At 44.2% G+C, this 22457-nt stretch overlaps 2 protein-coding genes across 2 annotated transcripts; one reads left to right on the top strand and one right to left on the bottom strand.

The window, feature by feature from the left end:
• Positions 1-1340: 1340 nt before the first annotated feature.
• LOC132484465 (dual specificity tyrosine-phosphorylation-regulated kinase 3-like) lies at positions 1341-11125 on the top strand. The gene is given in 3 exon segments (XM_060091012.1): positions 1341-1628; positions 3603-3714; positions 9329-11125. Coding segments are annotated over 3 exon segments (1764 nt in total). The 5' UTR covers positions 1341-1551; the 3' UTR covers positions 10904-11125.
• On the bottom strand, positions 4393-21606 carry LOC132476391 (eukaryotic translation initiation factor 2D-like). The gene is given in 8 exon segments (XM_060078332.1): positions 4393-10959; positions 12134-12251; positions 12752-13005; positions 14831-14906; positions 14909-14937; positions 17842-17932; positions 20235-20425; positions 21353-21606. Coding segments are annotated over 8 exon segments (1026 nt in total). The 3' UTR covers positions 4393-10946.
• Between the last annotated feature and the right edge of the window lie 851 nt (positions 21607-22457).

Raw genomic sequence — 22457 nt, 5'->3', positions numbered from 1 at the left:
CACATGAAAGCAGGATTGTTCTGGTTGGGGAAGGGTTGGGGAGGGGCTGGGCGAGGTTAGGAAAAAAAAGCTTATTCATAAGATTAGAAAAAAATTTTAAATCATCATGGAAGAAAATCTTTGAATTTATATTTTTATCATACGCTAAAGAAAACATTGAGTGTAAAGTTCCCCAAACTAACACATTAGTAATTTATAAAGTGAAGAGCCTTTGGATTTTAAGGGCATTTTTACTAAAGACATGAGAACAGGGACTCTGACTTTTAGTCTCACGGAAATGAGCCTTGGATGCAAATGTTCAGGTTTCTGGACTATGCTCTGCAGGCTTGGGGCAATGAGTCTCCAAGCCTCACCAGGTGGCGCCCGTGTTCGGCATTTCCATAACGTTTCGTTCTCTCCTCAAGGGTCAGACAGCCTGCCTCGTGTTTTGTAGGTTTAGATAATCCGACTGGCTGTTACGCTCAAGAAAACAACACTTGTGTTCTTCTGTTTTAACCTCCTTCCCTTTCACTTTCGTTCCAACTATCCAAATCCGCTTACCCTTGGTGTTGCCGAGGCATCTTAACTTTTCAGAAAAGTAAAGGGAAAACCCCCACCCATTCCAAGGAAGAAGACAGGAAGAGCCTTCTTTCCAGGGGGTCTGGTGCAGCAGGACGAAGGCTGGGAATTTGGAGACATTTAGTTCAGGCTTTGCCAACCACAGATCTCCTCTGGCCTCACTTTCCTCATCCTTAAAATGGCTCTGAGCCCTACCATCCGTGGCATCCCATTGCAGGGGAGTCAGACATACCTCAGCGTAAATTCCGGATCCTAGTTAAATCTATATAAAAGAGGGATGTCATCTAGTATGGTTACCGAGGTTAAATGAAAAGATTCGTGGCGCCGGTGGTGTCACAAAATGGGTTTATTATTATTGGTTTCCTTTGTTAACTCATTACCCTCCGGAGGGACGCCCCTCAGTGGAGAAGTCTGAGAAATTACCCACGTCTTTCGTTCTCATTTTATTCATAATCAAGGGAGGTGTTAGAACTCTAGGCTGCAACTTGCTAAGAGATAGCTAGCTGACCGTGAGGTGCCGGCTGCCACTTCTGAGGCAGAAATCGGGGGCTGCTATTTCACAAACCCTCCGTCAGGGCCCTTCTACCTCCACAGCCGCGGCCCTCAGGCCTCAGCCAGCGACCAGAAAACCTCAGGCGGCGGGTTCCCAGCCTCCCGCCTCCCACCTTCCGGGGCCAGCGAGAGCTTCCGAGACACGCGCCGCTCAGTGGGGAGTGGCCTCGGCCCCGCCCCTGTGCGTGGCCACATTGTTGCTCCGAGGCGTTTCAAGGGGCGTGTCGCGGTTGCTAGGCGACCACACCACGCCCCTGCTGCTCCTCCGGCAGTTGTCGACCCCAGCCAGTCCCGAGCGGACGCGCTCGGAGCTGCACTGTGTGGAAGACAGTTAACGAGGAAACGTCGCGGCCTGGGAGGCAGCCGCCCCAGCTCAGGTGGACGCTGCTCGCCTGACCGTCCAAACGCCGCCCCTCCCTCCGGGGGGTCCGGAGCTAACGGATGGGAGGCACAGCTCGCGGGCCCGGGCGGAAAGATGCGGGGCCGCCAGGAGTCGGACTCCCGCCCCAGCCGCGGAGGTAACGGCGCCGGGGGATAACGCGCTGGGGCTCCCGAAGGAGCCGCTGCAGCTGGCAGGCGAGGTGGGGGGGCGTGGATGGACTGGGCTGGAGGTTGAGCGAGCCCCCAAGCAGTAAGGACTAGGGAAGGGGGCTGACTCCCTCTCCGGGACTGGCCCACCCTCTTCCTCTCCATCAGCTCCCCTGCTCCCAGCCCAGCGCGGGAGTGGGCTAGAAAGGAGTTAGGGAAAGAAGAATTCCCACCCTGGGGATTATTTCTGAAGTCCTACATCAGGGGTATATGGTAGGAACTCTGAGAAGCTGGGATTTTTTGGTGGGGCTTTTTAGCAAACTGGGGGAGTCAGGGAGCAATACCTTTTCAAATAAGCCCTGTTGCTCAGAGCAGATAACCAAGGGCTTTGCCGTGAGGGGTGTAGGTGAGGGGCTCTGCCGAGTAGGACTTTTTGTGGATCGTGTTTTGAGAGATTCTCCACCTTTCATAGGATTTTACACCTTAATGGAGAGTAGGGACCACCTGCCCACCTCATTTGCATGGAGACTACCTTTGGGTAATTTCCTTTGGCTCTTTATAGGAAATCTTGTAGGTCTTCAGTCTGTCTTTTTCTTTGTAAATGTGGATGTCTGTCCCATTTTGTTTGTTTTATTCATGCTGTTGGCAAAGAATCAGTCACATCCAGAATTTTTGGTTCTTGTCAATGAAGCAGTTCCCGTTAAAGGTATAATTTTTTTTTCTATTTTTTTATTAGTTTCTGCTTTATAACAAAGTGAATCAGTCATACATATACATCTGTTCCCACATCCCCTCCCCCATGCATCTAAAGGTATAATTTTATCAGAATGTAAGCATGTTTTTTAAAAAGAGAACATTCCAAAAATAATTTGTAGTGGGTTTTCTGTTTGGTTTTTGTTTTTGGTTTTTTTTTTCTCTTTGTACTCCTATAACACATCGATTAAGAAAACTCTAGAATTTTACAAAACAGTTTTTATAAGCCACTAAAATATTCCAGCATAGTTTTAAAGATTTAAAAAAATTCTTCCCTTGCAGCTGGCTCATTATCATTGTATTCATAGTATATCATGTAACAATGATACAATGAAATGCTGATGTGTGTTACTGGCAAATCCATGTTCTTGGTGGCAGATGAAATACATTATTCAGAGCCATCTTGTGGATTAAATAAATCCTCTCCGTCTTTTGTGTTCCCTTACAGCGGTGGAGGGAGGCACAGCGTTAAAGAGCAGAGAAATTATCATTTGGCATTTAGCTTCCACCATCCACCCGAAAATTAAGTGGGTAAAGATGTGAAATCCAGTACGTTTTGTAATTTAGAGAATCCCTATAGTATTTGCTGTAGAATTCACTGTAGTTTTCTACAAGTTAGATAGATGTTAAGTAGGAAAGTAAATAAATAAATATAGAGAAAGCCCTAAGAAGGCCTTTTATTTCTTGCTTGTGAGACCCAGAAGTGCGTAGACTGGAACTATTCTTCCCTTTACAACATGTGGCCAACGGCTCAGAGAGGAAGGTAGAGTAGCCAGTGGTAGAGCTGAGATTAGAATCCAAGTCTCCGACTTGAAAATACAGTTCTCTGTCTTGTTTGTTTGTTCTGGTTAGCTTTTAGGCTTCAGATTTCAACTAGCCTTCGTTTTCAAGTAGTAAGTTAAATGAGATTCTTTTGATGGTCCCTATTGTTAACAACATTCAGAAAGTAAGACTTATTTTAACAATTTCAAACTATAAACCTAGAAATGCTGTCCTTTCTTTAAAAATAAAAAAAGGAGGAAAAGTTGGGTTTCCTCCCTTCCTCTGCCAAATACCCCTGTGGTGTGTATTCAGTGCCAAAATGCAGTGTGGACATTTGTTTGTATTAATTATTCTTGGTAGCAGATATGAAGCAGTTAAAGGGTGTTTTGGAAATACAAATTTATATACTTCAGTTACTGACAGATTTTATCTGTAATCCTTTCAACTAGATTGGATGATTTTGTCTATGACAGTGTCGTGATAATAGATGAAACCAAAGGCTCACCCTGTTCAAATGCACTCTGCAATCCTTCTGAACCACCTCTACCCAGAAGACTAAATGTAAGTAAATGAAGTAATTCTTTGAGCTCTAATGGGCCTGGAAAGGAGGAAGTGCTACTTTAAATGGTCAAGGTACAGTTACATGTCACTGGTAACCCAGGCTCTTTTTTATTCACTTTTGGTTTCTCTTGACTTTGAAATAACAATTTCTGTGGTCCAAGTTCAGCTTTTCAGAATGATTTTGATTTGGAGCCCACCTATTCCTTTCAATCACTGGGGTAAATAGGGAAAAAAATGACATGCTACTTTCATCTAGATAGTGTTTTTTTTTGTTTTTTGTTTGACGGTACGCGGGCCTCTCACCGTTGTGGCCTCTGCCGTTGCGGAGCACAGGCTCCGGACGCGCAGGCTCAGCGGCCATGGCTGACGGGCCCAGCCACTCCACGGCATGTGGGATCTTCCCGGACCTGGACACGAACCCGTGTCCCCTGCATCGGCAGGCGTACTCTCAACCACTGCGCCACCAGGGAAGCCCTAGATAGTGGTTATTTTTTTTTTTTGATAGAATGATATGTACAGTATATTATGATGGCTCATTTTAACAAGAACAAGAAACAGAAAATACCTCTGAACTTACAGATCTGCAGATTTTTCCTGCACGGTAGAAATGCAGTCCTAGCTTATTAGTATGCTTAAGAGAACCATTTTATAGATCATAAATGAAACTTGAGCAATACATTTTGGTTTCGATGCATTTAATCATTTTGGAGCTTGCAGACATTTAGCTTTTGACACCGTTTTATGTTTAAGAGAATAAATTAATTCCCATTCCCTCCGCACTCATAGAGAGGTAGGGAGAGCAGGGTTTTGGACAAGTTCCATGACAGGGAGAATCTATCCTGTGACTTTAAAATTTGCTGCATATATCATCAACGAACAAACTGAATAATTGAGTAGACTAATTTATCAATAATTCTCCTTCATATTTCTGTTTAAGACCTAAAATTATTTCTATGTAAAACACTGCTTGCATTTTTCATAGTCCTTCCCAACGGTTTGTCAGCTTTTGCCATTAAAAATCAACCCCTTCACTACTTTCAAGGCTAATAATATTACAAGATACGGGCTACATATATTTGGAAGGCTGGTCACCCAATTTTTAATCTCCTTTCCAAAGTGCAGTAAGTTTCCATTCTCCACAAGCTTATTGTTTTTAATATGTAAAAACCTCTAAGAGCTCCAGAACCACTTATATACTCGTGTGTTGACTCTCAGATTTCGTGGTTACTTGCTGACAATTAGCACATCTCTCTGGGAAACTTTTACAGTCCGTCATCATGTGACTTAAAGTCTATTTTAACTTTACTTCAGAGTTGACCAGTGTTAATCACCATATAGTAGGGCAATTAAATTGTATGTTTCAGGATCAAAATGAATTTTTTTACTGTATGGTATTCAGAGTAACACAGCTTGCAAAACACAAGATTTTAGATTCTAAAACAATGGTGTCTTTGCAAATTTTGCTGAAAAAAGTGCTTTTGACCTCTTAGTAACACTTATAGTTCATTATGCCATGACTCCATTGCGAGACGCTATTGCTCATTTCACAAAGTGCTTTGGCTTCATTGTTTATCCAAGATGCCCTTACATTCTTGTTGTAAACTATAAATCATCTGCTCATAGGCTTTTATTGGGTTAGCCTTGTGTTGCAGAGATTTAGGGTCGAGAACGATGGAGGGGGGGTGTTTTATATCTGGACGAGAAGGATGTTCCTTTTCTGAATTTCTCAACAAGATGTTTAAGATTTGATTAACGCAGTTGAAGATTCTATTTGAAATGTCAAGAGTGCTCCAAATTGATCAGCTCGGTGCTTTGTGACCACCTAGAGGGGTGGGATAGGGAGGATGGGAGACGCAAGAGGGAGGAGATATGGGGACATATGTATATGTATGGCTGATTCGCTTTGTTATAAAGCAGAAACTAACACACCATTGTAAAGCAATTATACTCCAATACAAGGGTGTTAAAAAAAAAAAAAGAGCGCTCCAAATTAACAATGTACATGAAGCATTCTTAAATAAAACATGATTAATCTGGCATTATTTGACTCTCTGGATATAATTACATAGTTAAAATATTTGAAGTCGATTGCAGACATTAGTCAGTTATTGTGATTATAACCCTAGACTAGAAATATATAGTGTTTTGTAACTACTTTAATATGTGTGAAAATTCTAGATTCTCCTAGAACAATGGAAGGAAGATTTTATTTATAGCACAGCAGACTTGATACATAATTGATTCAGACCAGTATTTGAGTTATTACAGGAAAGGAAAGAAAGCTAAGGCGAGAACCCCTCCCTGTGTGGAAAAATTTCTTTCTGGAATTCTTCAGATTCATTGCAGGTTCAAACCTTGACAGTCTACAGGGGACTAGACCTGAAGTGTCTTGTTCTGTTCTGGAAGCCACACTTGCAGAGAGATATAACGTGCAGCCCATAACGTGTTGAGAACGTGAATAGGATATAGTAAGGCAGCCTGACCCAGGCTGTGTGAGGTGGAGGATGTGATGGGGATGATGAGCCTCGAGAAAAAATGGTGAAGGCAGGACAGCCCCTTTTAGGTATCTGAAGGGCTTTAACATGGAAATTTGGACACTCCTGTGTAGTTCCGGAGGGCAAAATAAGACTTAATTTGCAGAGAGAGAGATTTAGGCTCACTTTAGGGAAAAACCATGAGTCAGGAAATCCAAATGACATCCTTAATCTTATTGTAATAGTTCTGTGGAAGTTAAATCTCTGTTCTTATTAACAGTCTGTACCTGAGACCCTCTCTTTACCACAAACAGAAATGAATACCTCCAGAGCCAGCACAGCCTTACATGTAGGTAGAGTAGGTGAAATGCCCAGGGGTGGACCCTGGACCACAAATACCTTTCCTACCAGCTTGTCATTGATGACCGCGGGTCCTAGAGAGTCATTCCCTTGGGTTAAGGCATTGCTCTTTTTAAAGGTCAAATATGTCTGGAGAGATAACCCATTAAATTGCATGGCAAGTTGAAAGGAGGTTTTATGTGGGGGAGAAAGTGGGTGAGGTGTTTCCATGCATCCTAAGGGAAGGCTGATTGTGCAGGCCTTCACGGAGCAGAAGGCATAGTTAATGCCAGATGTCTGGTGGAGGGAGTCTGGAACTGCAGAGGAAGGCACCACAGAGAGAAAAGATAAGCTGAAAGGGGAAAGGGAGGGTGTATTGGAGTTTAAACAATATATTGAGAATTTTGCCTAATTGTTACCAGTGTTTTTAACATGTTTTATAGTTTCTGAGGGTCTTTCACATATATTATTAATTATAATTTGATTCACACAACATCCTGCAAGGAGGTATTATTATCCACACTTTAAAGGTAAAGAAATTGAGGCTAAGAAACTGGGCTAAAGGTTAAGCCTACCCTGGGACCTACAGTTTTTGAGCAGTGTAGCCAGGACCCCAACCTAGGCCTTCTGACTTCACATTTCTTCAGAACGTGTCCCCAAGATTTTAGCAGTAAATATTTAGATGCATTTAGGTTAGGTAGTAAAAACTTAAGGAAAACTGGTTTAGATGCATGCAAATATTTGGTTTTGTTATGTAAATCTACCTAAAACCAAATAATTGTAATTCCCTAGTTCAGCCAAACCTATCTCCTAATAGATTGTAGTGCCTTGAGGTAACCTGTTTTTTGGCACTTTTATAATTGTGAACAATTAGTGCTCATGTGAATGTTAGATGGATGGATGAGACCTTTTTTTTCCCATCCCTAAAAACAGGAATGGTTATTTGACTTAGTTGCTGATAAACAAAATGTTGCATTATATTTACATCTTAGCAAGGTATTTAGGTTCTGTCTGCCAGCCTGTTTTATTTTCTTGACTAGTGATAGTTCTCTATTTTGGTATCAGAGATCTCTCCTGGTCCGTATCTTGCCTCTTTATTTAGAAACTCAATGCCAAAGTATGGCTACCGTTGTACTGGCTGCTTCGCTTATATGTAAGATGGTGCAGTGCCTCATTTTTGTAACTGTAGTACTATATAAATGTTTAAATTGATTAAATGACCTAAAAGAAGCAGGCAGGAACTAATGTCGTGCTTTTATAACTAAATTAGGGGCTGTCTAAAGTATGCCAACACTTAATTTTTTTTTCATCCCTTTTTTGTTTTTTATATTCACATCTTTTATATTTTTATTTATATAGGTGATGGGTCAGGTGTTGTTTGCTTAGGTTATATTAAAATTCTCTTTTTTAAATGGTTGGCCACTTTGGATCATTACCTTATAATTTGCGTTATATTTTAAGAGATCATAAAGATAGCTCAGAGCTTCTCTGGAATTATCTACCCCTGATCATAGAGGCTCTCAATCATACAGATCGGGGGTAAAGTTCTTCAGGGTCTGTTAAGAAAAATAGTTGTTCTTTGAAGTATCCCAGACTTTTTTTTTAAACAACAGATTTAGCACTTTTTTTCTTCTTTCCTTCTAGCACATTCTTATATTTTTCTTAGTATTTTTTTTAGCATTTGGCTTTTTCATTGTCTTTCCCTCCATCGAGTTTCAAAGAATCTTATTTCATTTCAGAGGTATTTAATAAGCAGAGTTTTCTTTTGTGGGTTATTGTTCCTTGCAGGAAAAGGTGATGCCAAATCAAGTAAAAAGAGTTGTATGCCTTTGTCACGTAGGCGTTTGCTGAGGGAGACTAGTGTATGTGTCTATGAGCAAGGGAAGGAGAGAGAAAGGAGACTCTTTGTCTTTAGGAGAGTTTTACAAGAAGCACCCTGGGGCCTTAGATTCTCACTGCTACTCACCAGATACATAAAGAATTGGCCTTGGTGATCTCAAGAGTTCTCTGGATTAGAAATTTTGTGATTCAATGAACTGAGATAGAAAGATGCGATCATTTATTTGGGGACCCAGGAGTAGATGATGAGGCCTTGGTTGATTCCAGGCCAAGGTCAACATTCAGCCCTACTGGAGAATAGTACAGGCACTAGGAGAAGCTGGTACCAGGTTATGTTAATGTTCTGGACCCAGATTCAGAAGACCTGGGGATCACATCCTGCCTCTGTCCCTTTATCATTTACAGAACACTTTAATGTGTATTCATTTGCTCCTGGTACATGCCCTTAAGATTTGGGAAGATACTTGAAACAGTTTGTGAACAATATAGGACAGTATATATATAACAAGGGCCAGATTACGTGGTAGACTCGAAAAGCTGCAGCTAAGATGTGAGTGGAGTCATAGTTAGTATGGGCTTGGAGTAGTTCTAAGTGGAAGAGGGAGGACTAGCATTGGGCTTTGAAAGAGCGTAGGATTTGAGTGGATGGGGTGAAAAGATTCTCGGTAGGAAGACATACCAGTTAGAAGGAATCTAGCATGTTTCGGGTATGGTAAAATGACCGTCTTGTTTTGAACAAAGGGAGGCCTACGTAGTGGGGCTGGGGTGGCCACAGCAGTCAGGGAACCTAAGGATTAACATAACACGAGTTTCTAGAGACTCCTGCTTTTCTTATCTCACTTTTGGGCCTTTTAACTACACAACTGGCATGTTTTGTTCTTTTGTTCAGTCAGGGGGACGATTCTTTCGTTCTTCCACCGTTTTTAGTGACTTTAACATAGATTCACTTCTCTTTGCCGTAGATCACCACTGAGCATTTAACAAGAGATCCTACTCAGTGCTTCCTGAATGGAGGTGAGATGAAGGTAGAACAACTATTTCAAGAATTTGGCAACAGAAGATCTGATACTTTTCAGTCAGATGGCATCAACGACTCTGAAAAATGCTCTCCTACAGTTTCTCAGGGTAAGAGTTCAGATCGTGTGAATACAGTAAAATCCAGCAGTTCATCCAAAGCATCCAAAGTGTTGCCTCTGACTCCAGAACAAGCACTGAAGCAGTATAAACACCACCTCACTGCTTATGAGAAGCTGGAAATCATCAATTATCCAGAAATTTACTTTGTGGGTCCAAATGCCAAAAAAAGACATGGAGTTATCGGTGGTCCCAATAATGGGGGTTATGATGATGCAGATGGGGCCTACATTCACGTGCCTCGAGACCATCTAGCTTATCGATACGAGGTGCTGAAAATTATTGGCAAGGGCAGTTTTGGGCAGGTAGCCCGGGTCTATGATCACAAACTTCGACAGTACGTGGCCCTGAAGATGGTACGCAATGAAAAGCACTTCCATCGCCAAGCAGCCGAGGAGATCCGGATTTTGGAGCATCTTAAAAAGCGGGATAAAACCGGTAGCATGAACGTTATTCATATGCTGGAAAGTTTCACGTTCCGGAACCATGTTTGCATGGCCTTTGAGTTACTGAGCGTAGACCTTTATGAGCTCATGAAAAAAAACAAGTTCCAGGGTTTTAGTATCCAGTTGGTTCGCAAGTTTGCTCAATCCATCTTGCAATCCTTGGATGCTCTCCACAGAAACAAGATCATTCACTGTGACCTGAAGCCAGAAAACATTCTCCTGAAACACTATGGGCACAGTGCGACTAAGGTCATTGACTTTGGGTCCAGCTGTTTTGAGTACCGGAAGCTTTACACCTATATCCAGTCTCGGTTCTACAGAGCTCCAGAGATCATCTTAGGAAGCCGCTACAGCACGTCCATTGACATGTGGAGTTTTGGCTGCATCCTTGCAGAACTTTTAACAGGACATCCTCTCTTCCCTGGAGAGGATGAAGGAGACCAGCTGGCCTGTATGATGGAGCTTCTAGGGATGCCACCACCAAAACTCCTGGAGCAATCCAAACGTGCCAAGTACTTTATTAACTCCAGGGGCCTACCTCGCTACTGTTTTGTGACCAGTCAGGCAGATGGGAGGGTTGTGTTTGTGGGCGGTCGTTCACGGAGGGGTAAGAAGCGGGGTCCCCCAGGCAGCAAAGACTAGCGGACAGCACTGAAGGGGTGTGATGATTACTTCTTCATAGACTTTTTGAAAAGGTGTCTTACCTGGGACCCCTCTGCCCGCCTGACCCCAGCTCAAGCACTAAGACACCCTTGGATTAGCAAGTCTGTGCCCAGACCTCTCACCATTGAAAAGGTGTCAGGCAAAAGGGTAGTAAACCCTGCAAATGCTTTCCAGGGCCTGGGTTCCAAGCTGCCTCCAATTGTACGAATAGCCAATAAGCTTAAAGCTAACTTAATGTCAGAAACCAGTGGTGGTATACCTCTGTGCACTGTATTGCCAAAACTGATTAGCTAATGGACAGCTGGTGTGCTCAGAGATGATATGTAGGTATTTTTAATTATCTTGCAAACCTGAAAATGGAAAAAAAGAAACAACACCAAGCCCATTAATGGATATGTTTTTGGTAGACTAGATATCTTTTTTTAACAAGGCAAAGCATTTTTATATGACTGTAAAAGAACTCTTGAAGGGCTAATTACCTAACCAGCTTGTATTGGCCATCCTGGGATACATAGTAAAAGACTTTTTATAAGTCAGTGCATCTTTTGTTCTTATTGTCAGGTGTTCACCAACCTGTGTATTATTCTGTGGGTTTAAATCCTTTTCTCTCAAGGTAGACGATATACCAGAAAGTATATCCTGAACATTCACTTCTAGTCTCCCTCGGCATCTGTTCCAGAGGCTTAATTTGGGACATGGCCGTAGTTATAGATGAGACTGAAAACTAGATCTGCCGTGCACTCCAGACCCCACATGTGTATAGAATGCCTTAAAGAAGCTCACATGTAGAGGAAGAGAATTACATTAAAACCACTTTTTTAAAAAACAGAGCAAAATTCTCAAAAAGAAAGAAGTTCAGACTTGAGGTGAAAATCAATAAGCAAATCTCCTGACATGATAATATCTACTGGGTGCTTATTAAATGTCAGGTTATTCGATCTTGACAGCAATCTTACAAGTGTTAGAAATCAGGGCTCAGAGAAGCCTGGTAATGGGCTCAAATACACCTTTGCTCCAACACCCTGGGGAGCTGGCTTTTGAGCCCAGATGGCTCAGTCTTCAAAGTCCAGGTTCAACCCACATGTAACACTCCCTCTGCTGGTGGCTGTGTGTGCGGGTCGGGTGGGGGGGTTCACACCGATTCTTCCTGCTGACACAACCTAATCTGGCACACCTACTCTTCAGAAAGGTGTGAGGGGACTGAAGCCTCCAGAACAAACAGGCTGCCCCAGGGCCCTTCCGGGGCTGGACATGCTGCCCAATCCGTAAAAGAGCCCAGAATCACCACAGCAGAGGTAGTGCTCAAAGCGCCTTGCGCATTTTAACCTTCATTTCCTCAACATCCTTTCACTGGCTAAAACTTAAGTCTTTAAAACTCAGTATTTGCTAGATCAACCCTCCACTTCGCTCTTTCCACATCATGTCCCTAAAACAATTCCCCCATCAGCCTTGTCCCATCCTACCACCAAAGAGCAGGAGACAGACCCACTGCCCGGCCCCCAGCCCACACCATGCATTCCATACCAGCAGGAGAACATGTGGCTGCCCAGGAGAGTGCTGGTGAGTAAAGTGAGGTCAGCTTTTTTGACGCGGTACTTCAAAGCACGCAAGAAGTATCTCTGCAACAGTTCGTCCATTTGCTCTGCAAGGAGAAGACAAGAATCACATCCTTCCTGAGGGCCGCAGAAGGCCCGCGCAGCACAAGATAACTCCCCGCACGGTGACATCCGTACCTCACCCCTCAGCTCTGAAGGAGCCCATTCCCAGGCACCAAAGCTCCCAGACTCTCTAGAACACTGAGCCTTTACAGAGGTCTGACCCCACAGAGGGGGTCAGGCCACAAAGTCCCACCCAGACAGGCGCAGATGCTTCTCTGATAGAGAAGTCAGAGCCAGAAGAAAACTAAGAGGGCCGTGTAGCTGGGAACAGTCCAAATAGCAGAGTCGACGGGTATCCAGGGAAACGCGACATATGCGCAAGACTCCCAGGTAAGATGGCAAAGGGCTGTGGCACCACCCTCACCAACACTAAGGCCTTTCCCCGCCCCTCCCGGAGCCGTGGCGCCGCTCTGGGCGGAAGCAGAGCCGAGCGCTTCAGTCCCCACACTGAGAGGCGAGCGCCCTGCTCCTGCCAGAGCTGTACCTTGAAGGGTCTTGCTGTCCGTGAGCTCTGGGCTCAGGCCCCCGACACTGGGGTCTTCTGTAGCTTCCGACGGGGACTTCTCCCCACACCTCTGCTGAACCTCCCCCTCCTCCTCCTCTCCCTCCAGGGTCAGGCGCCTCATGTCTCCCTGCAAGGTGGTGTCTGCCTGGACAGACCCCTTCTCTTCACTGAGATCTGGGGGATCCAGGGCCAGTGGAGCAATGGATGGTGGAGAGGACTTGTCTCCAGATCGCCTGCAAAAACCTCATGTCAGAAACACTGAGCAGCAGCCACAACACTCTCCAGCCCCGGTCAGGGGGTCAGCGGGGGTCCAGAGAGAGTAAGACCCACAGGCAGGGGTGTCCAGGAGAGGCCAGAGAACCTGGGTGTGCCTCTCAACTCTGTTTCCAATTCTGGGCCCAGAGAAGTCCCATGCCTCAGTTTCCTCATCTTTGAAATGGGGAGAGTAATTCTTGCCTCCTCCTTAACCCAAACAGAAATTCAGGGACAGAGAAAAATTAAAGACAACATAGTTAAAGTGGAGCTCCCCTTCCAAAGTATTCCCTTCATAGAAATTAAAAACAAAACCATTTTGAATTAAATAACCAAATGAAGATTGCAAACGCATCTGTAGTACCAGGTTGGTGAAATACAAACCCAAGGTTGAGCGTATGGAACAAATTACAAACACCTGGACTGCTCAAGACTGCTCAAGACTGCTTCTGTGTTAAATCAGAATGCAATCTAAAATAGATAAATGACAAGGACCAACTGTATAGCACAGGGAACTATATTCAATACCTTGTAGTAACCTTTAATGGAAAAGAATCCGAGAAAGAACATATATGTATATATCTATATCTAGAATCACTAGATATACTATTGGTCACTAGAATCACTTGGCTGTACACCTGAAACTAACACAACATTGTACATCAACTATACCTCAACTGAAAAAAAAGAATGCAATCTAACCTGCAGAGTAGAGATTACAATGGCTTTATGCCACTAAGCCTTATGAAGACAGGAAGAAAAGGGACGCCACATAGCAAGAGCGGTAAAAACAAAAAGCATTATGTTAACTAAGATTATGCAAGTCAAACAAAGTTTTACTAACAGCCGCAGCAAGGCTTATTAAGTATGGCTACTAGTGAGGCCAGAGCGTATGTTTAGGCTATTCTGATCAGGTAAATACCATAAGTGTTTTCAAAGGGCGGGAGGACGGGAGACTGAGGCAGCCACTGATAAAACAATTTAGACAACAGGACCTTAACTGCCCAGACTAACAGTCAGAAAACAAGGTGCTGGGAGTACGTGAGTAAGCAGCCCTCAAATGCCTGCTGAAACCCATACTGATGAGGCTGTACCTCCAGCAAAGCAGGGCTTGGCCAATACTTGTAAAATAAGTAACTCCAAGACTGACTAAAAACGTAAGGGTAAATCTATACCAACAGGCCACACAACACTTGGCCAGAAGACCAGGTATACTGCTTTCGAGAAAAGCACTACTTACTATTTTGGTTAAATGACAAGAAAATAACCAGAAAATAAACTCACATACAGTTCCAGAGAGCACCCGTCACAGTGAGAAAGCGCAAGTTCCGTAATGAGGAGGAGATCCTAAATGTGGAACTTGAACAACAGGAAAGTCATCAGGTTGTCACCCTGGTGCCTGAGGACCTACTCTACTTTGATTTGGATTCAGATGTGAGAATTCCCGAGCACTCATCATGGGGTCAGAAAATGCCTAAATGTACACGGCAGAAAAGGCCAGATCGACCAGTGCCATAAAAATAAAGAATATCACTGTACTGAGAGGCAGAGAAGACAATCCCTAAGGCCTTCTTCCAGCCCTAGGATTCTATAATTCACCTAGAAAATAAAGTTCTCTGTAATTTCTTTTCTAAACAGGCCAAAAAAAAAAAATCTTTTCTCCACATTTTGCAAGGAAATTAATGTCTAGGGTCAGCAACTTGACTAAGGACACAGCAGGGATCAAAACTCTCGCTTCTCAATCCAGGCCCTGTGCTCCCTCCGCCCACCCAGCTCCCTATACAACAGAAAAAGCATGGAACCCACCACAAGTGGTCCTGGTAGGTGTGGAGCACAGAGAAGCCCCTTCCCTTCAGACCTGAGGTCAGCATCTCGGCTGTGACATGGCAGCAACTCCGATGGCAATGGGGGCTCTGAGAAGGAGGAGGTCAGAGACGAGGGTCAGGGAAAGTCTTCCAGGAGGGCACATGTCAGGACCAGGTTTCTACACATGTGTTCAAAGCACCACGGTTGCAAATCTGAAGCATCCACTTGTATCACAGAGCTAAAACTCGGTGCAGTCTCAATCTTATTCAAATTACCTACACATATGACTTTCAAAAATTCCTTGACCAGGGCTTCCCTGGTGGCACAGTGGTTGAGAGTCTGCCTGCCGATGCAGGGGACACGGGTTCGTGCCCCGGTCCGGGAAGATCCCACATGCCACGGAGCAACTAGCCCCGTGAGCCACAATTACTGAGCCTGCGCGTCTGGAGCCTGTGCTCTGCAACAAGAGAGGCCACGATAGTGAGAGGCCCGTGCACCGCGATGAGGAGTGGCCCCCGCTTGCCGCGACTAGAGAAAGCCCTCGCACAGAAACGAAGACCCAACACAGCCAGCCAGCCAGCCATAAAAAAAAAAAAAAAAAAAAAAAAAAAAAAAAAAAAAATTCCTTGACCAAATATTCCCTTCTGTGTAAGTAACTCCTCTACTGATGTTATCATTCTTATATTCTTATTATGAACCAAACCCAGCCAGGACTCAGAAGGATATTTAAAGTTCCCTTTCTTTAATTTCAAAAATATAAATTATCTCCCCTATCTTAAAAAAGGCATAGCCATCCTATATGGAAATTCAGAAGGGAGGCCATTCATATGCCATAAATTAGGCTGAGGGATGCCAGAGGGAAGAGAGAAGAGAGATACAGTGGTACCAACGAAAGGTTCCTTCTCAGTTGGTTCTTTATAACAGGCCTTGCTCTGTATAACATCTGTCTAAGAACTGGATGTGTCCAAAATATCAGAAACAACCACATTTACAATAACTACAAAAAACTTCCAAAGCCCAAATGGGAAATCTCTGTCAGCCCACTGTTACTTAGCAATGCTCACACATTGCCTGTAAGGATTGGTGTCCAGCTGGCTAACAGGAGGGGAATATACAAGCCTGGCAACGTTGCCTGGACCCAAGGGAGACGATTCAAGGACAGATTTCCCAACACCTGAACTTCAAAAAAAAACGTTTGCTAATCCGGTGGCTCCACTTCCTGTGCCCATGGGTCAGTTCCTGCCACAGAATCTTTGAATTTGGCTTCTTTCCCAGTTCCTAAAAGACGGGTCTTTGTCTTCCACCCTTGGAATCGTCAATGGCTCAAGAACTTTGGTCTCGAACCTGTCTTGTAGTTTTAGTAAACTCCCTTGTACCCTCACCCCCTTCCATAAACCACCTAGGATTCATTCCCACATACATTCTAAATGCCAAACTCAGAGGCCAAATACACATTTATGTAGTTTTCTCCTATCCTGGATAGAATACTGGGGGGAAAAAACAATAATTTCACCATTCTTTTCAACTTCAAGTTTTGCTACAGGTAAACAAGGAAGGAAACATTTCTAGGTGCTTGGTTCCCAAAGGTTCAAGGAAAATGGGAGAATATGAGCAACAAAAATAAGATCTTTAAACACTGACCCCTCCCATGCCTACCATGTTTCCCTCTCAAAGAAGCAATGAGTAAAATAATAAGATGTCATTTTTCATTCAGGATGATACAAATGAAAATGACCCATCATATCCAGTGTCGGTGAGCATGTAAGGAAACAGGCTCCATATACCCTGTAGGTAGGAGGGAAAACTGACACAGCATTTTTATAGGGCAACAGAAAATATGCACGATCTTCAGCCAAACAGTTCTGCTCCCTAGTATCTACTTTAGAAAAATCTTGGCACTAGTGTCCCTAGAGGCCTCAGGAAGATCTTGTCTGTGATAGAGACGAAGTAGAGGCAACCACAATGTCCACTAGAAGAGGACTTTTCCCATCACCCCACAGTGGGTAAAAAGATTCAGCTTATCTGTGCTTGCTGACATGGAACATGTCCCCACTACCTGAAGTGAAAAAGTAATAGGGATAAAGTTTGTTTATTTGTATTTTTAAACATACACACCCCAAACCATACATTTTATATGCACGTGTATATGTGCATTGAAGAAGGCTGACAAGGACATGCATCAGAATGATAATGGTTACTTCTAGGAGAAAAGGATTATGGGGTGAGAGGGTTTTGATTTTTCACAACTGTTCATACCATTACTTCCTAATTTATTTTAAAAAAGAGACACTGTGGTGATGGCTGAACAACCCTGTAAATATACTAAAAAAAATCACTGAGTCGTACATTTGAAACAGGTGAATTTTATAGTATGAAAACTATATCTCAATAAATCTATTAAAAATAATTAAAAGATGAGGATGATGATGTGGATGTTCGACAAAAATAATGTTGAAGTCATGCAAGGCAGGAAAGACCAAGAAAATGTCACAGACAGGAGACTAAGAAGACATGACAACTAAATGCAATGTGGTACCCTGGACTGGATTCTTGAACACAAAAAAAGAAAAAAAAGACATCGTGGGAAAACTGGGGAAATACGCATAAAGTCTGTAATAGTGTCACAAGGACTGTACCAATGTTAATTCCTTAGTGTTGATAACTGTACCGAGGTTATACAAGATGTTATCATTACAGGAAGCTGGGTAAGGAGTATTTCAGGACTCTGTACTATACTTGCAACTCTTCTGTAAATCTAAGAAAAAAATTTTTAAAGGAGAAAAAAAACAAATAAATTTTAAAAAGGAAGAAGCAGCAGCAGGAGCAAATACACTTGGCCCAGATGTATGGACACCCCACAGGCTCACTGCCATTCCTCACTCTCTGATTGCTCAGGAAGAATATGTTTTTTCTTTTAATCCTTTATCCATATGCTGTGAAGTTGTCATTCCCACCCCTCCCAAGTTTTCCCTAAGTTTTTTCCCCATAGGCACAGCTGACTGGCACAGTACCTGTTCCCCACCAAGGCAATGGCACAGAGGTCACCCTTCTGTACCTGAGGCAGACCAGCAGGGGGCACCACTAGCCCTGGCGGCATCAAATCTGCAGGAAACAAAAGCATTGCAACTAACTCCACAGTTTACTTCATCATTTACTCATTTGCTCAACAAACATACATTTGTTAAGCATCAACTACATTATTCATAATGAAAATAAAAAGTGGCAAACTGAGGATCAGACCTTTTCCTTCTGGGAGACTAGTGGTCAAACTGAAGCACCAAGCTGAGGGTCCAGTTCCATGATTTATCTTATTCTGATTTCCTAAATTCAGTTTATTAATCTAAAGTATAGCATATGGCAGTTCAAAAAGCACTTTCATGTCACTTATCTTATTTAAGCCTTACAGCAGGGTCAGAGAGCTTATGGAAGCAGCCAAGTAAGAGATGCAACAGACATGAGGGGAAAATTCTATTTTTCAATCATATGAATGCACAAAATGGGTACATTTATTAAAGTAGTTGGCCTTTACTAAGTAGGTTTCAGCCACTATCCAGAATATAGGAAAATACTCTTTTTTTTTTTTTTTTTTTTTTTTTTTTTTTTCCGGTATGCGGGCCTCTCACTGCTGTGGCCTCCCCCGTTGCGGAGCACAGGCTCCGGACGCGCAGGCTCCGGACGCGCAGGCTCAGCGGCCATGGCCCACGGGCCCAGCCGCTCCGCGGCATATGGGATCCTCCCAGACCGGGGCACGAACCCGCATCCCCTGCATCGGCAGGCGGACTCTCAACCACTTGCGCCACCAGGGAGGCCCAGGAAAATACTCTTACCTGCTCCCCACCACCAGTTTTTCAAGCACCAGGGGCCATGTTGTAAATGTTGCTAGAAGATCAGGACGAGACCACAGGGTGTACACTGTCCAAGAAGAGAGCCAGAAAACACTTACTGCCCAAAAGTCAACCCCCTGGGGGATGGCAAAGCCAAACACTAAGGCCACATTAATCAACATGTAGAAAAGAAACTCAAGTCAAAGCTAGAGAGAAGGTTGTAAGGGGATGCCCAAAAAAGCTGCATTCTTTTTTTTTCATTAGGTTACCCCAAGTTTGTGAAGCGGTTTATATGTTATATGCTATTTACTTGAGAATCCTTGCTTCCTTTAGCCTTAGAGACCTGCATTCTTTACATATTTATACTGAGCTCTTTGCAGTAGTTTCTCTGAATCTATGATCTTGAGAAGTTATCACTTTTACTGGTCGGAAGACACATGAAGTGAGCTACAGCTCTAAGAGTCTGTTTAGCTGCCAAAGTTGGATATTTATGTGTAAGGCTAAAACAAGTGATGAAGTGAACATCTGCTTTTGCCTGTCCAGTATCCCTTTTCCCCTCTCTGGGAACTGAGTGCCCCTTTTCCTGTGGGAAACACATTCCATATAGTTTACATCAGGCTGACTCCCTTCTCAAAGAGGCTGCAGTCTTGAAGAAGGCGGAGACTTAAGAAACTGGGTGTCACTTGAGACTTGGAGGCACCTATTGTTCCACCTGGACGGCAGCAGCCAAACATGGCCATAGTGGATAAAAGTAGGGACAGAGCCCCAACGAGGATTCCTTTTATGTCCTCAGAAGCAAGTAATCCGAAACCAGGGCACCAGCCTGTAAGAAATTCTGAAACTTTCCCATGTTTATTATTTTTATTCTCTCTGTTTCCACAGGGATTAGCAGTAAAACCCTTAGATCAAAAAGGGCTTGTATGTGTACAGCAGCAAAGCAGGGTGGGGGTAGGGGTGGCCTGGGGTAGGAGACTGCACTGCACTGCTGCAGCCAAGCTGGGAGGAAGAAAAGCCCCCAAATGACAAAGTAGGTGTCAGCAGCCATGGAAAAGAGAAAAGGACACTGCCTCTCTGAGATCTGTGACAAAGAAAGCAAGCAAAGTATCCTGAGAGCCAGACAAGAGCCTAAGAAAGAATCCCTGTGAGACATCGCAACCAAAGTCCACCACTAAGACAGCTGGGTATGGAGTTTAACTAACCCAGCTTCTTTCCCATCACAGTATCTCTTCAGTATCTTAAGAAAATTCCACTCGTGGAAGTTTTAAGAAGCATTTTTTACATGCCCTGAAACTCCACCCTTTTCACGACCTCGGCTCCAATCCCGACTTAACCCACTAGAAACCAGTGTTTCTTCACCTCAGAATTTCCCTTGGCAACCACCCTCCTTTTGTGTTAACCCTTTTCTCCCCTCACTTCTATAGCAGTTTCTGATCTTGAAAGACCCAATTCTAGGGACACTAAATCCAAAAAGATTCTTAGGGAGATTTTGCATTTATTTGTTTTAAGGAAGACAGATTAATGGAAGAAACAGATGTTAGGCAAGGACCATAGTAATGGCCATCTCCATCCCATTGCCATACCTGTCGGATATAGATTTTTCTCCAGTTCAAATAGGATGGGGTTACCACCACTCACGTACACAGTCACTGCATCCCCTCTGTGAGCATACAACTTCACAATGTTGAGTTCTTCCTTTCCAGGTACTACCTCAGAGACCTGATCCGTTCCAAGAGTGGGGAAAACAGCTGTCACATCGGCCCGAAGCTTCCTCCTGCAGAGAGCACACATACCTGGTATGTATGCTGCCTGGATGGATTTTAATAAATATTGAGGACTCAAGACTTACTATAAAATCACGAGGCCCAAGAAAAAGACTGGTTGACGATGCCTTATTCTCACTCTTCCAAAACATCCCATTCTCTTTCTCATCCAATGTCTCATCTATTTTCACATGTTCCTGGGGCGTGTCTTTCCATTTCACAAAGAGAGGAAAAAACTGAGATCCGGTAAGCGACCCAAGTTAGCCTGCCACTGGAAACTAAGCCCTGCCTTCCTGACTCCACACATAGCTCCTGGACCCACTCCTTTCTCATCTATGCTTGCCAAATCTGTCAACTTATGATTAAACAGCTCTGCTAGGGCACCAAGAATGACAACTATAGAACACTGCCTCCAAAATTCCCAAGGTGACACCTTCATTTGCAAAACTGAACAGATACAGTTCTTACCACATATGCCTTATCCCCTCTCACCTCACCCTCCACCTGTCTCTCCTGCCAGTGGTAATCACTAGACACTTCTTCTCGTTTACTTGTAGTTCTCTGTGCCCCATCTAATCTCTCCCAAGGGACTCAAAGCTCTTGGTAGGGCAGGGACCCCGTTTTCCTTCAGTTTGGCAGCCTCCACGACACCTTAAACAGACTGCAGTCAATACGCGCTGATTGAATTATACGCTTTCTCGTAAACTCACTAAAATATCCAAAAGACAGCCTGGGAGATAAATCAGGCCTCCTCTCCATCTTCACTCTCAAAACACGTCTAAGTCACCCTTGCCCGCCCCCCGGGGTCCCTTCTCCGTCTGTACCCCTCGGCCTCCACCCCAAGTCGGCTGACGCAGCCCAGAAAAGGCTGTGAGCCAGCCGAGCTTGAGAGATGTCCGGGTGCCCTGGTGGGCAGAGCAGGCTCTTCTCTCCCTCACCTGTCCGACCCCTTGATGGCCGTGTTGGACTTGACCCGAAAGGCCTTGGCAAACATGTCTGCTGGAGGGGCCTGGGTAAGAGAAGGAGACCACAGCAGCCAGGGACTGTTAGGAAAGCGCGAGCACGGCAGCTTCCCAACCGGCAGCCCTGGGGGCAGCCATGCTTGGGCCCGGCTGGGAAAAAGGCCCGGCTGGAAACCGGGGCCGCGCAGCTTCGCGGCCACCCCTAGTGGCAAGGCTGGGAACTGAAGCATGGGGGGCGAGGCCGGAGAAGGCGGGGCGGATCCCTGCGCGGAGCGGTGCACCCTTTCGCCTCACCCCTTCTGCCGGGCTCTGCGCCGAGGTGAGTGGCTTGAGCGGGTGCGTCTGTAGTATCTCTGTGGCCAACAGCGATTCCGTTCACTTTTACTCCATCAGCGTTCTAGTGTGTTGAGTAGGAGCTCTGCCAGCTCTCATTCCATGCAGTTTAGTTCAGCTGCACAAAATTAATTGAACTCGTGTTTTCTTAAACTTGCAGGCCTCTTGAATGGTTTTCTTCAGGGCTTTTGTTTATTAAGATCTTTACATTTTATTGCACACTTGGGGCCTCAGCTAGAATTCTTTCCGAGATTTTCTCCTTCCTGTTTTTTAATTTACATGAGGTGATAATAACAATAACAAGGAATCCACTTTAGTCCGAGGTTTGACCTCCTGTTAAGAGGAAAAAACTATACAAATGAGCTTCAAATGTGTTATTTAAAACTTTTTTTTTTTTTTTTTTTTTTTGCGGTATGCGGGCCTCTCACTGCTGTGGCCTCTCCCGTTGCGGAGCACAGGCTCCGGACGCGCAGGCTCAGCGGCCATGACTCAGGCTCAGCGGCCCAGACGCTCCGCGGCATGTGGGATCTACCCGGACCGGGGCGCGAACCTGTGTTCTCTCCATCAGCAGGCAGACGCTCAACCACTGCACCACCAGGGAAGCCCTAAAACACACTTCTGGTTAAAAATCCACACATTTTGGGACATTTTTAGGTTCCTTTTGCATTCAGGCATTATTTGAGGGGATTTTGTTTCCAAAGCAATTTTAAAAACTCAGAGTGCTTATAAAAAAATAAATTTGAGGCAT

This window comes from Mesoplodon densirostris, chromosome 2, assembly GCF_025265405.1.
Source record: "Mesoplodon densirostris isolate mMesDen1 chromosome 2, mMesDen1 primary haplotype, whole genome shotgun sequence".
Lineage (NCBI taxonomy): Eukaryota > Metazoa > Chordata > Mammalia > Artiodactyla > Ziphiidae > Mesoplodon > Mesoplodon densirostris.
This window is presented reverse-complemented; position numbering and strand designations above follow the sequence as displayed.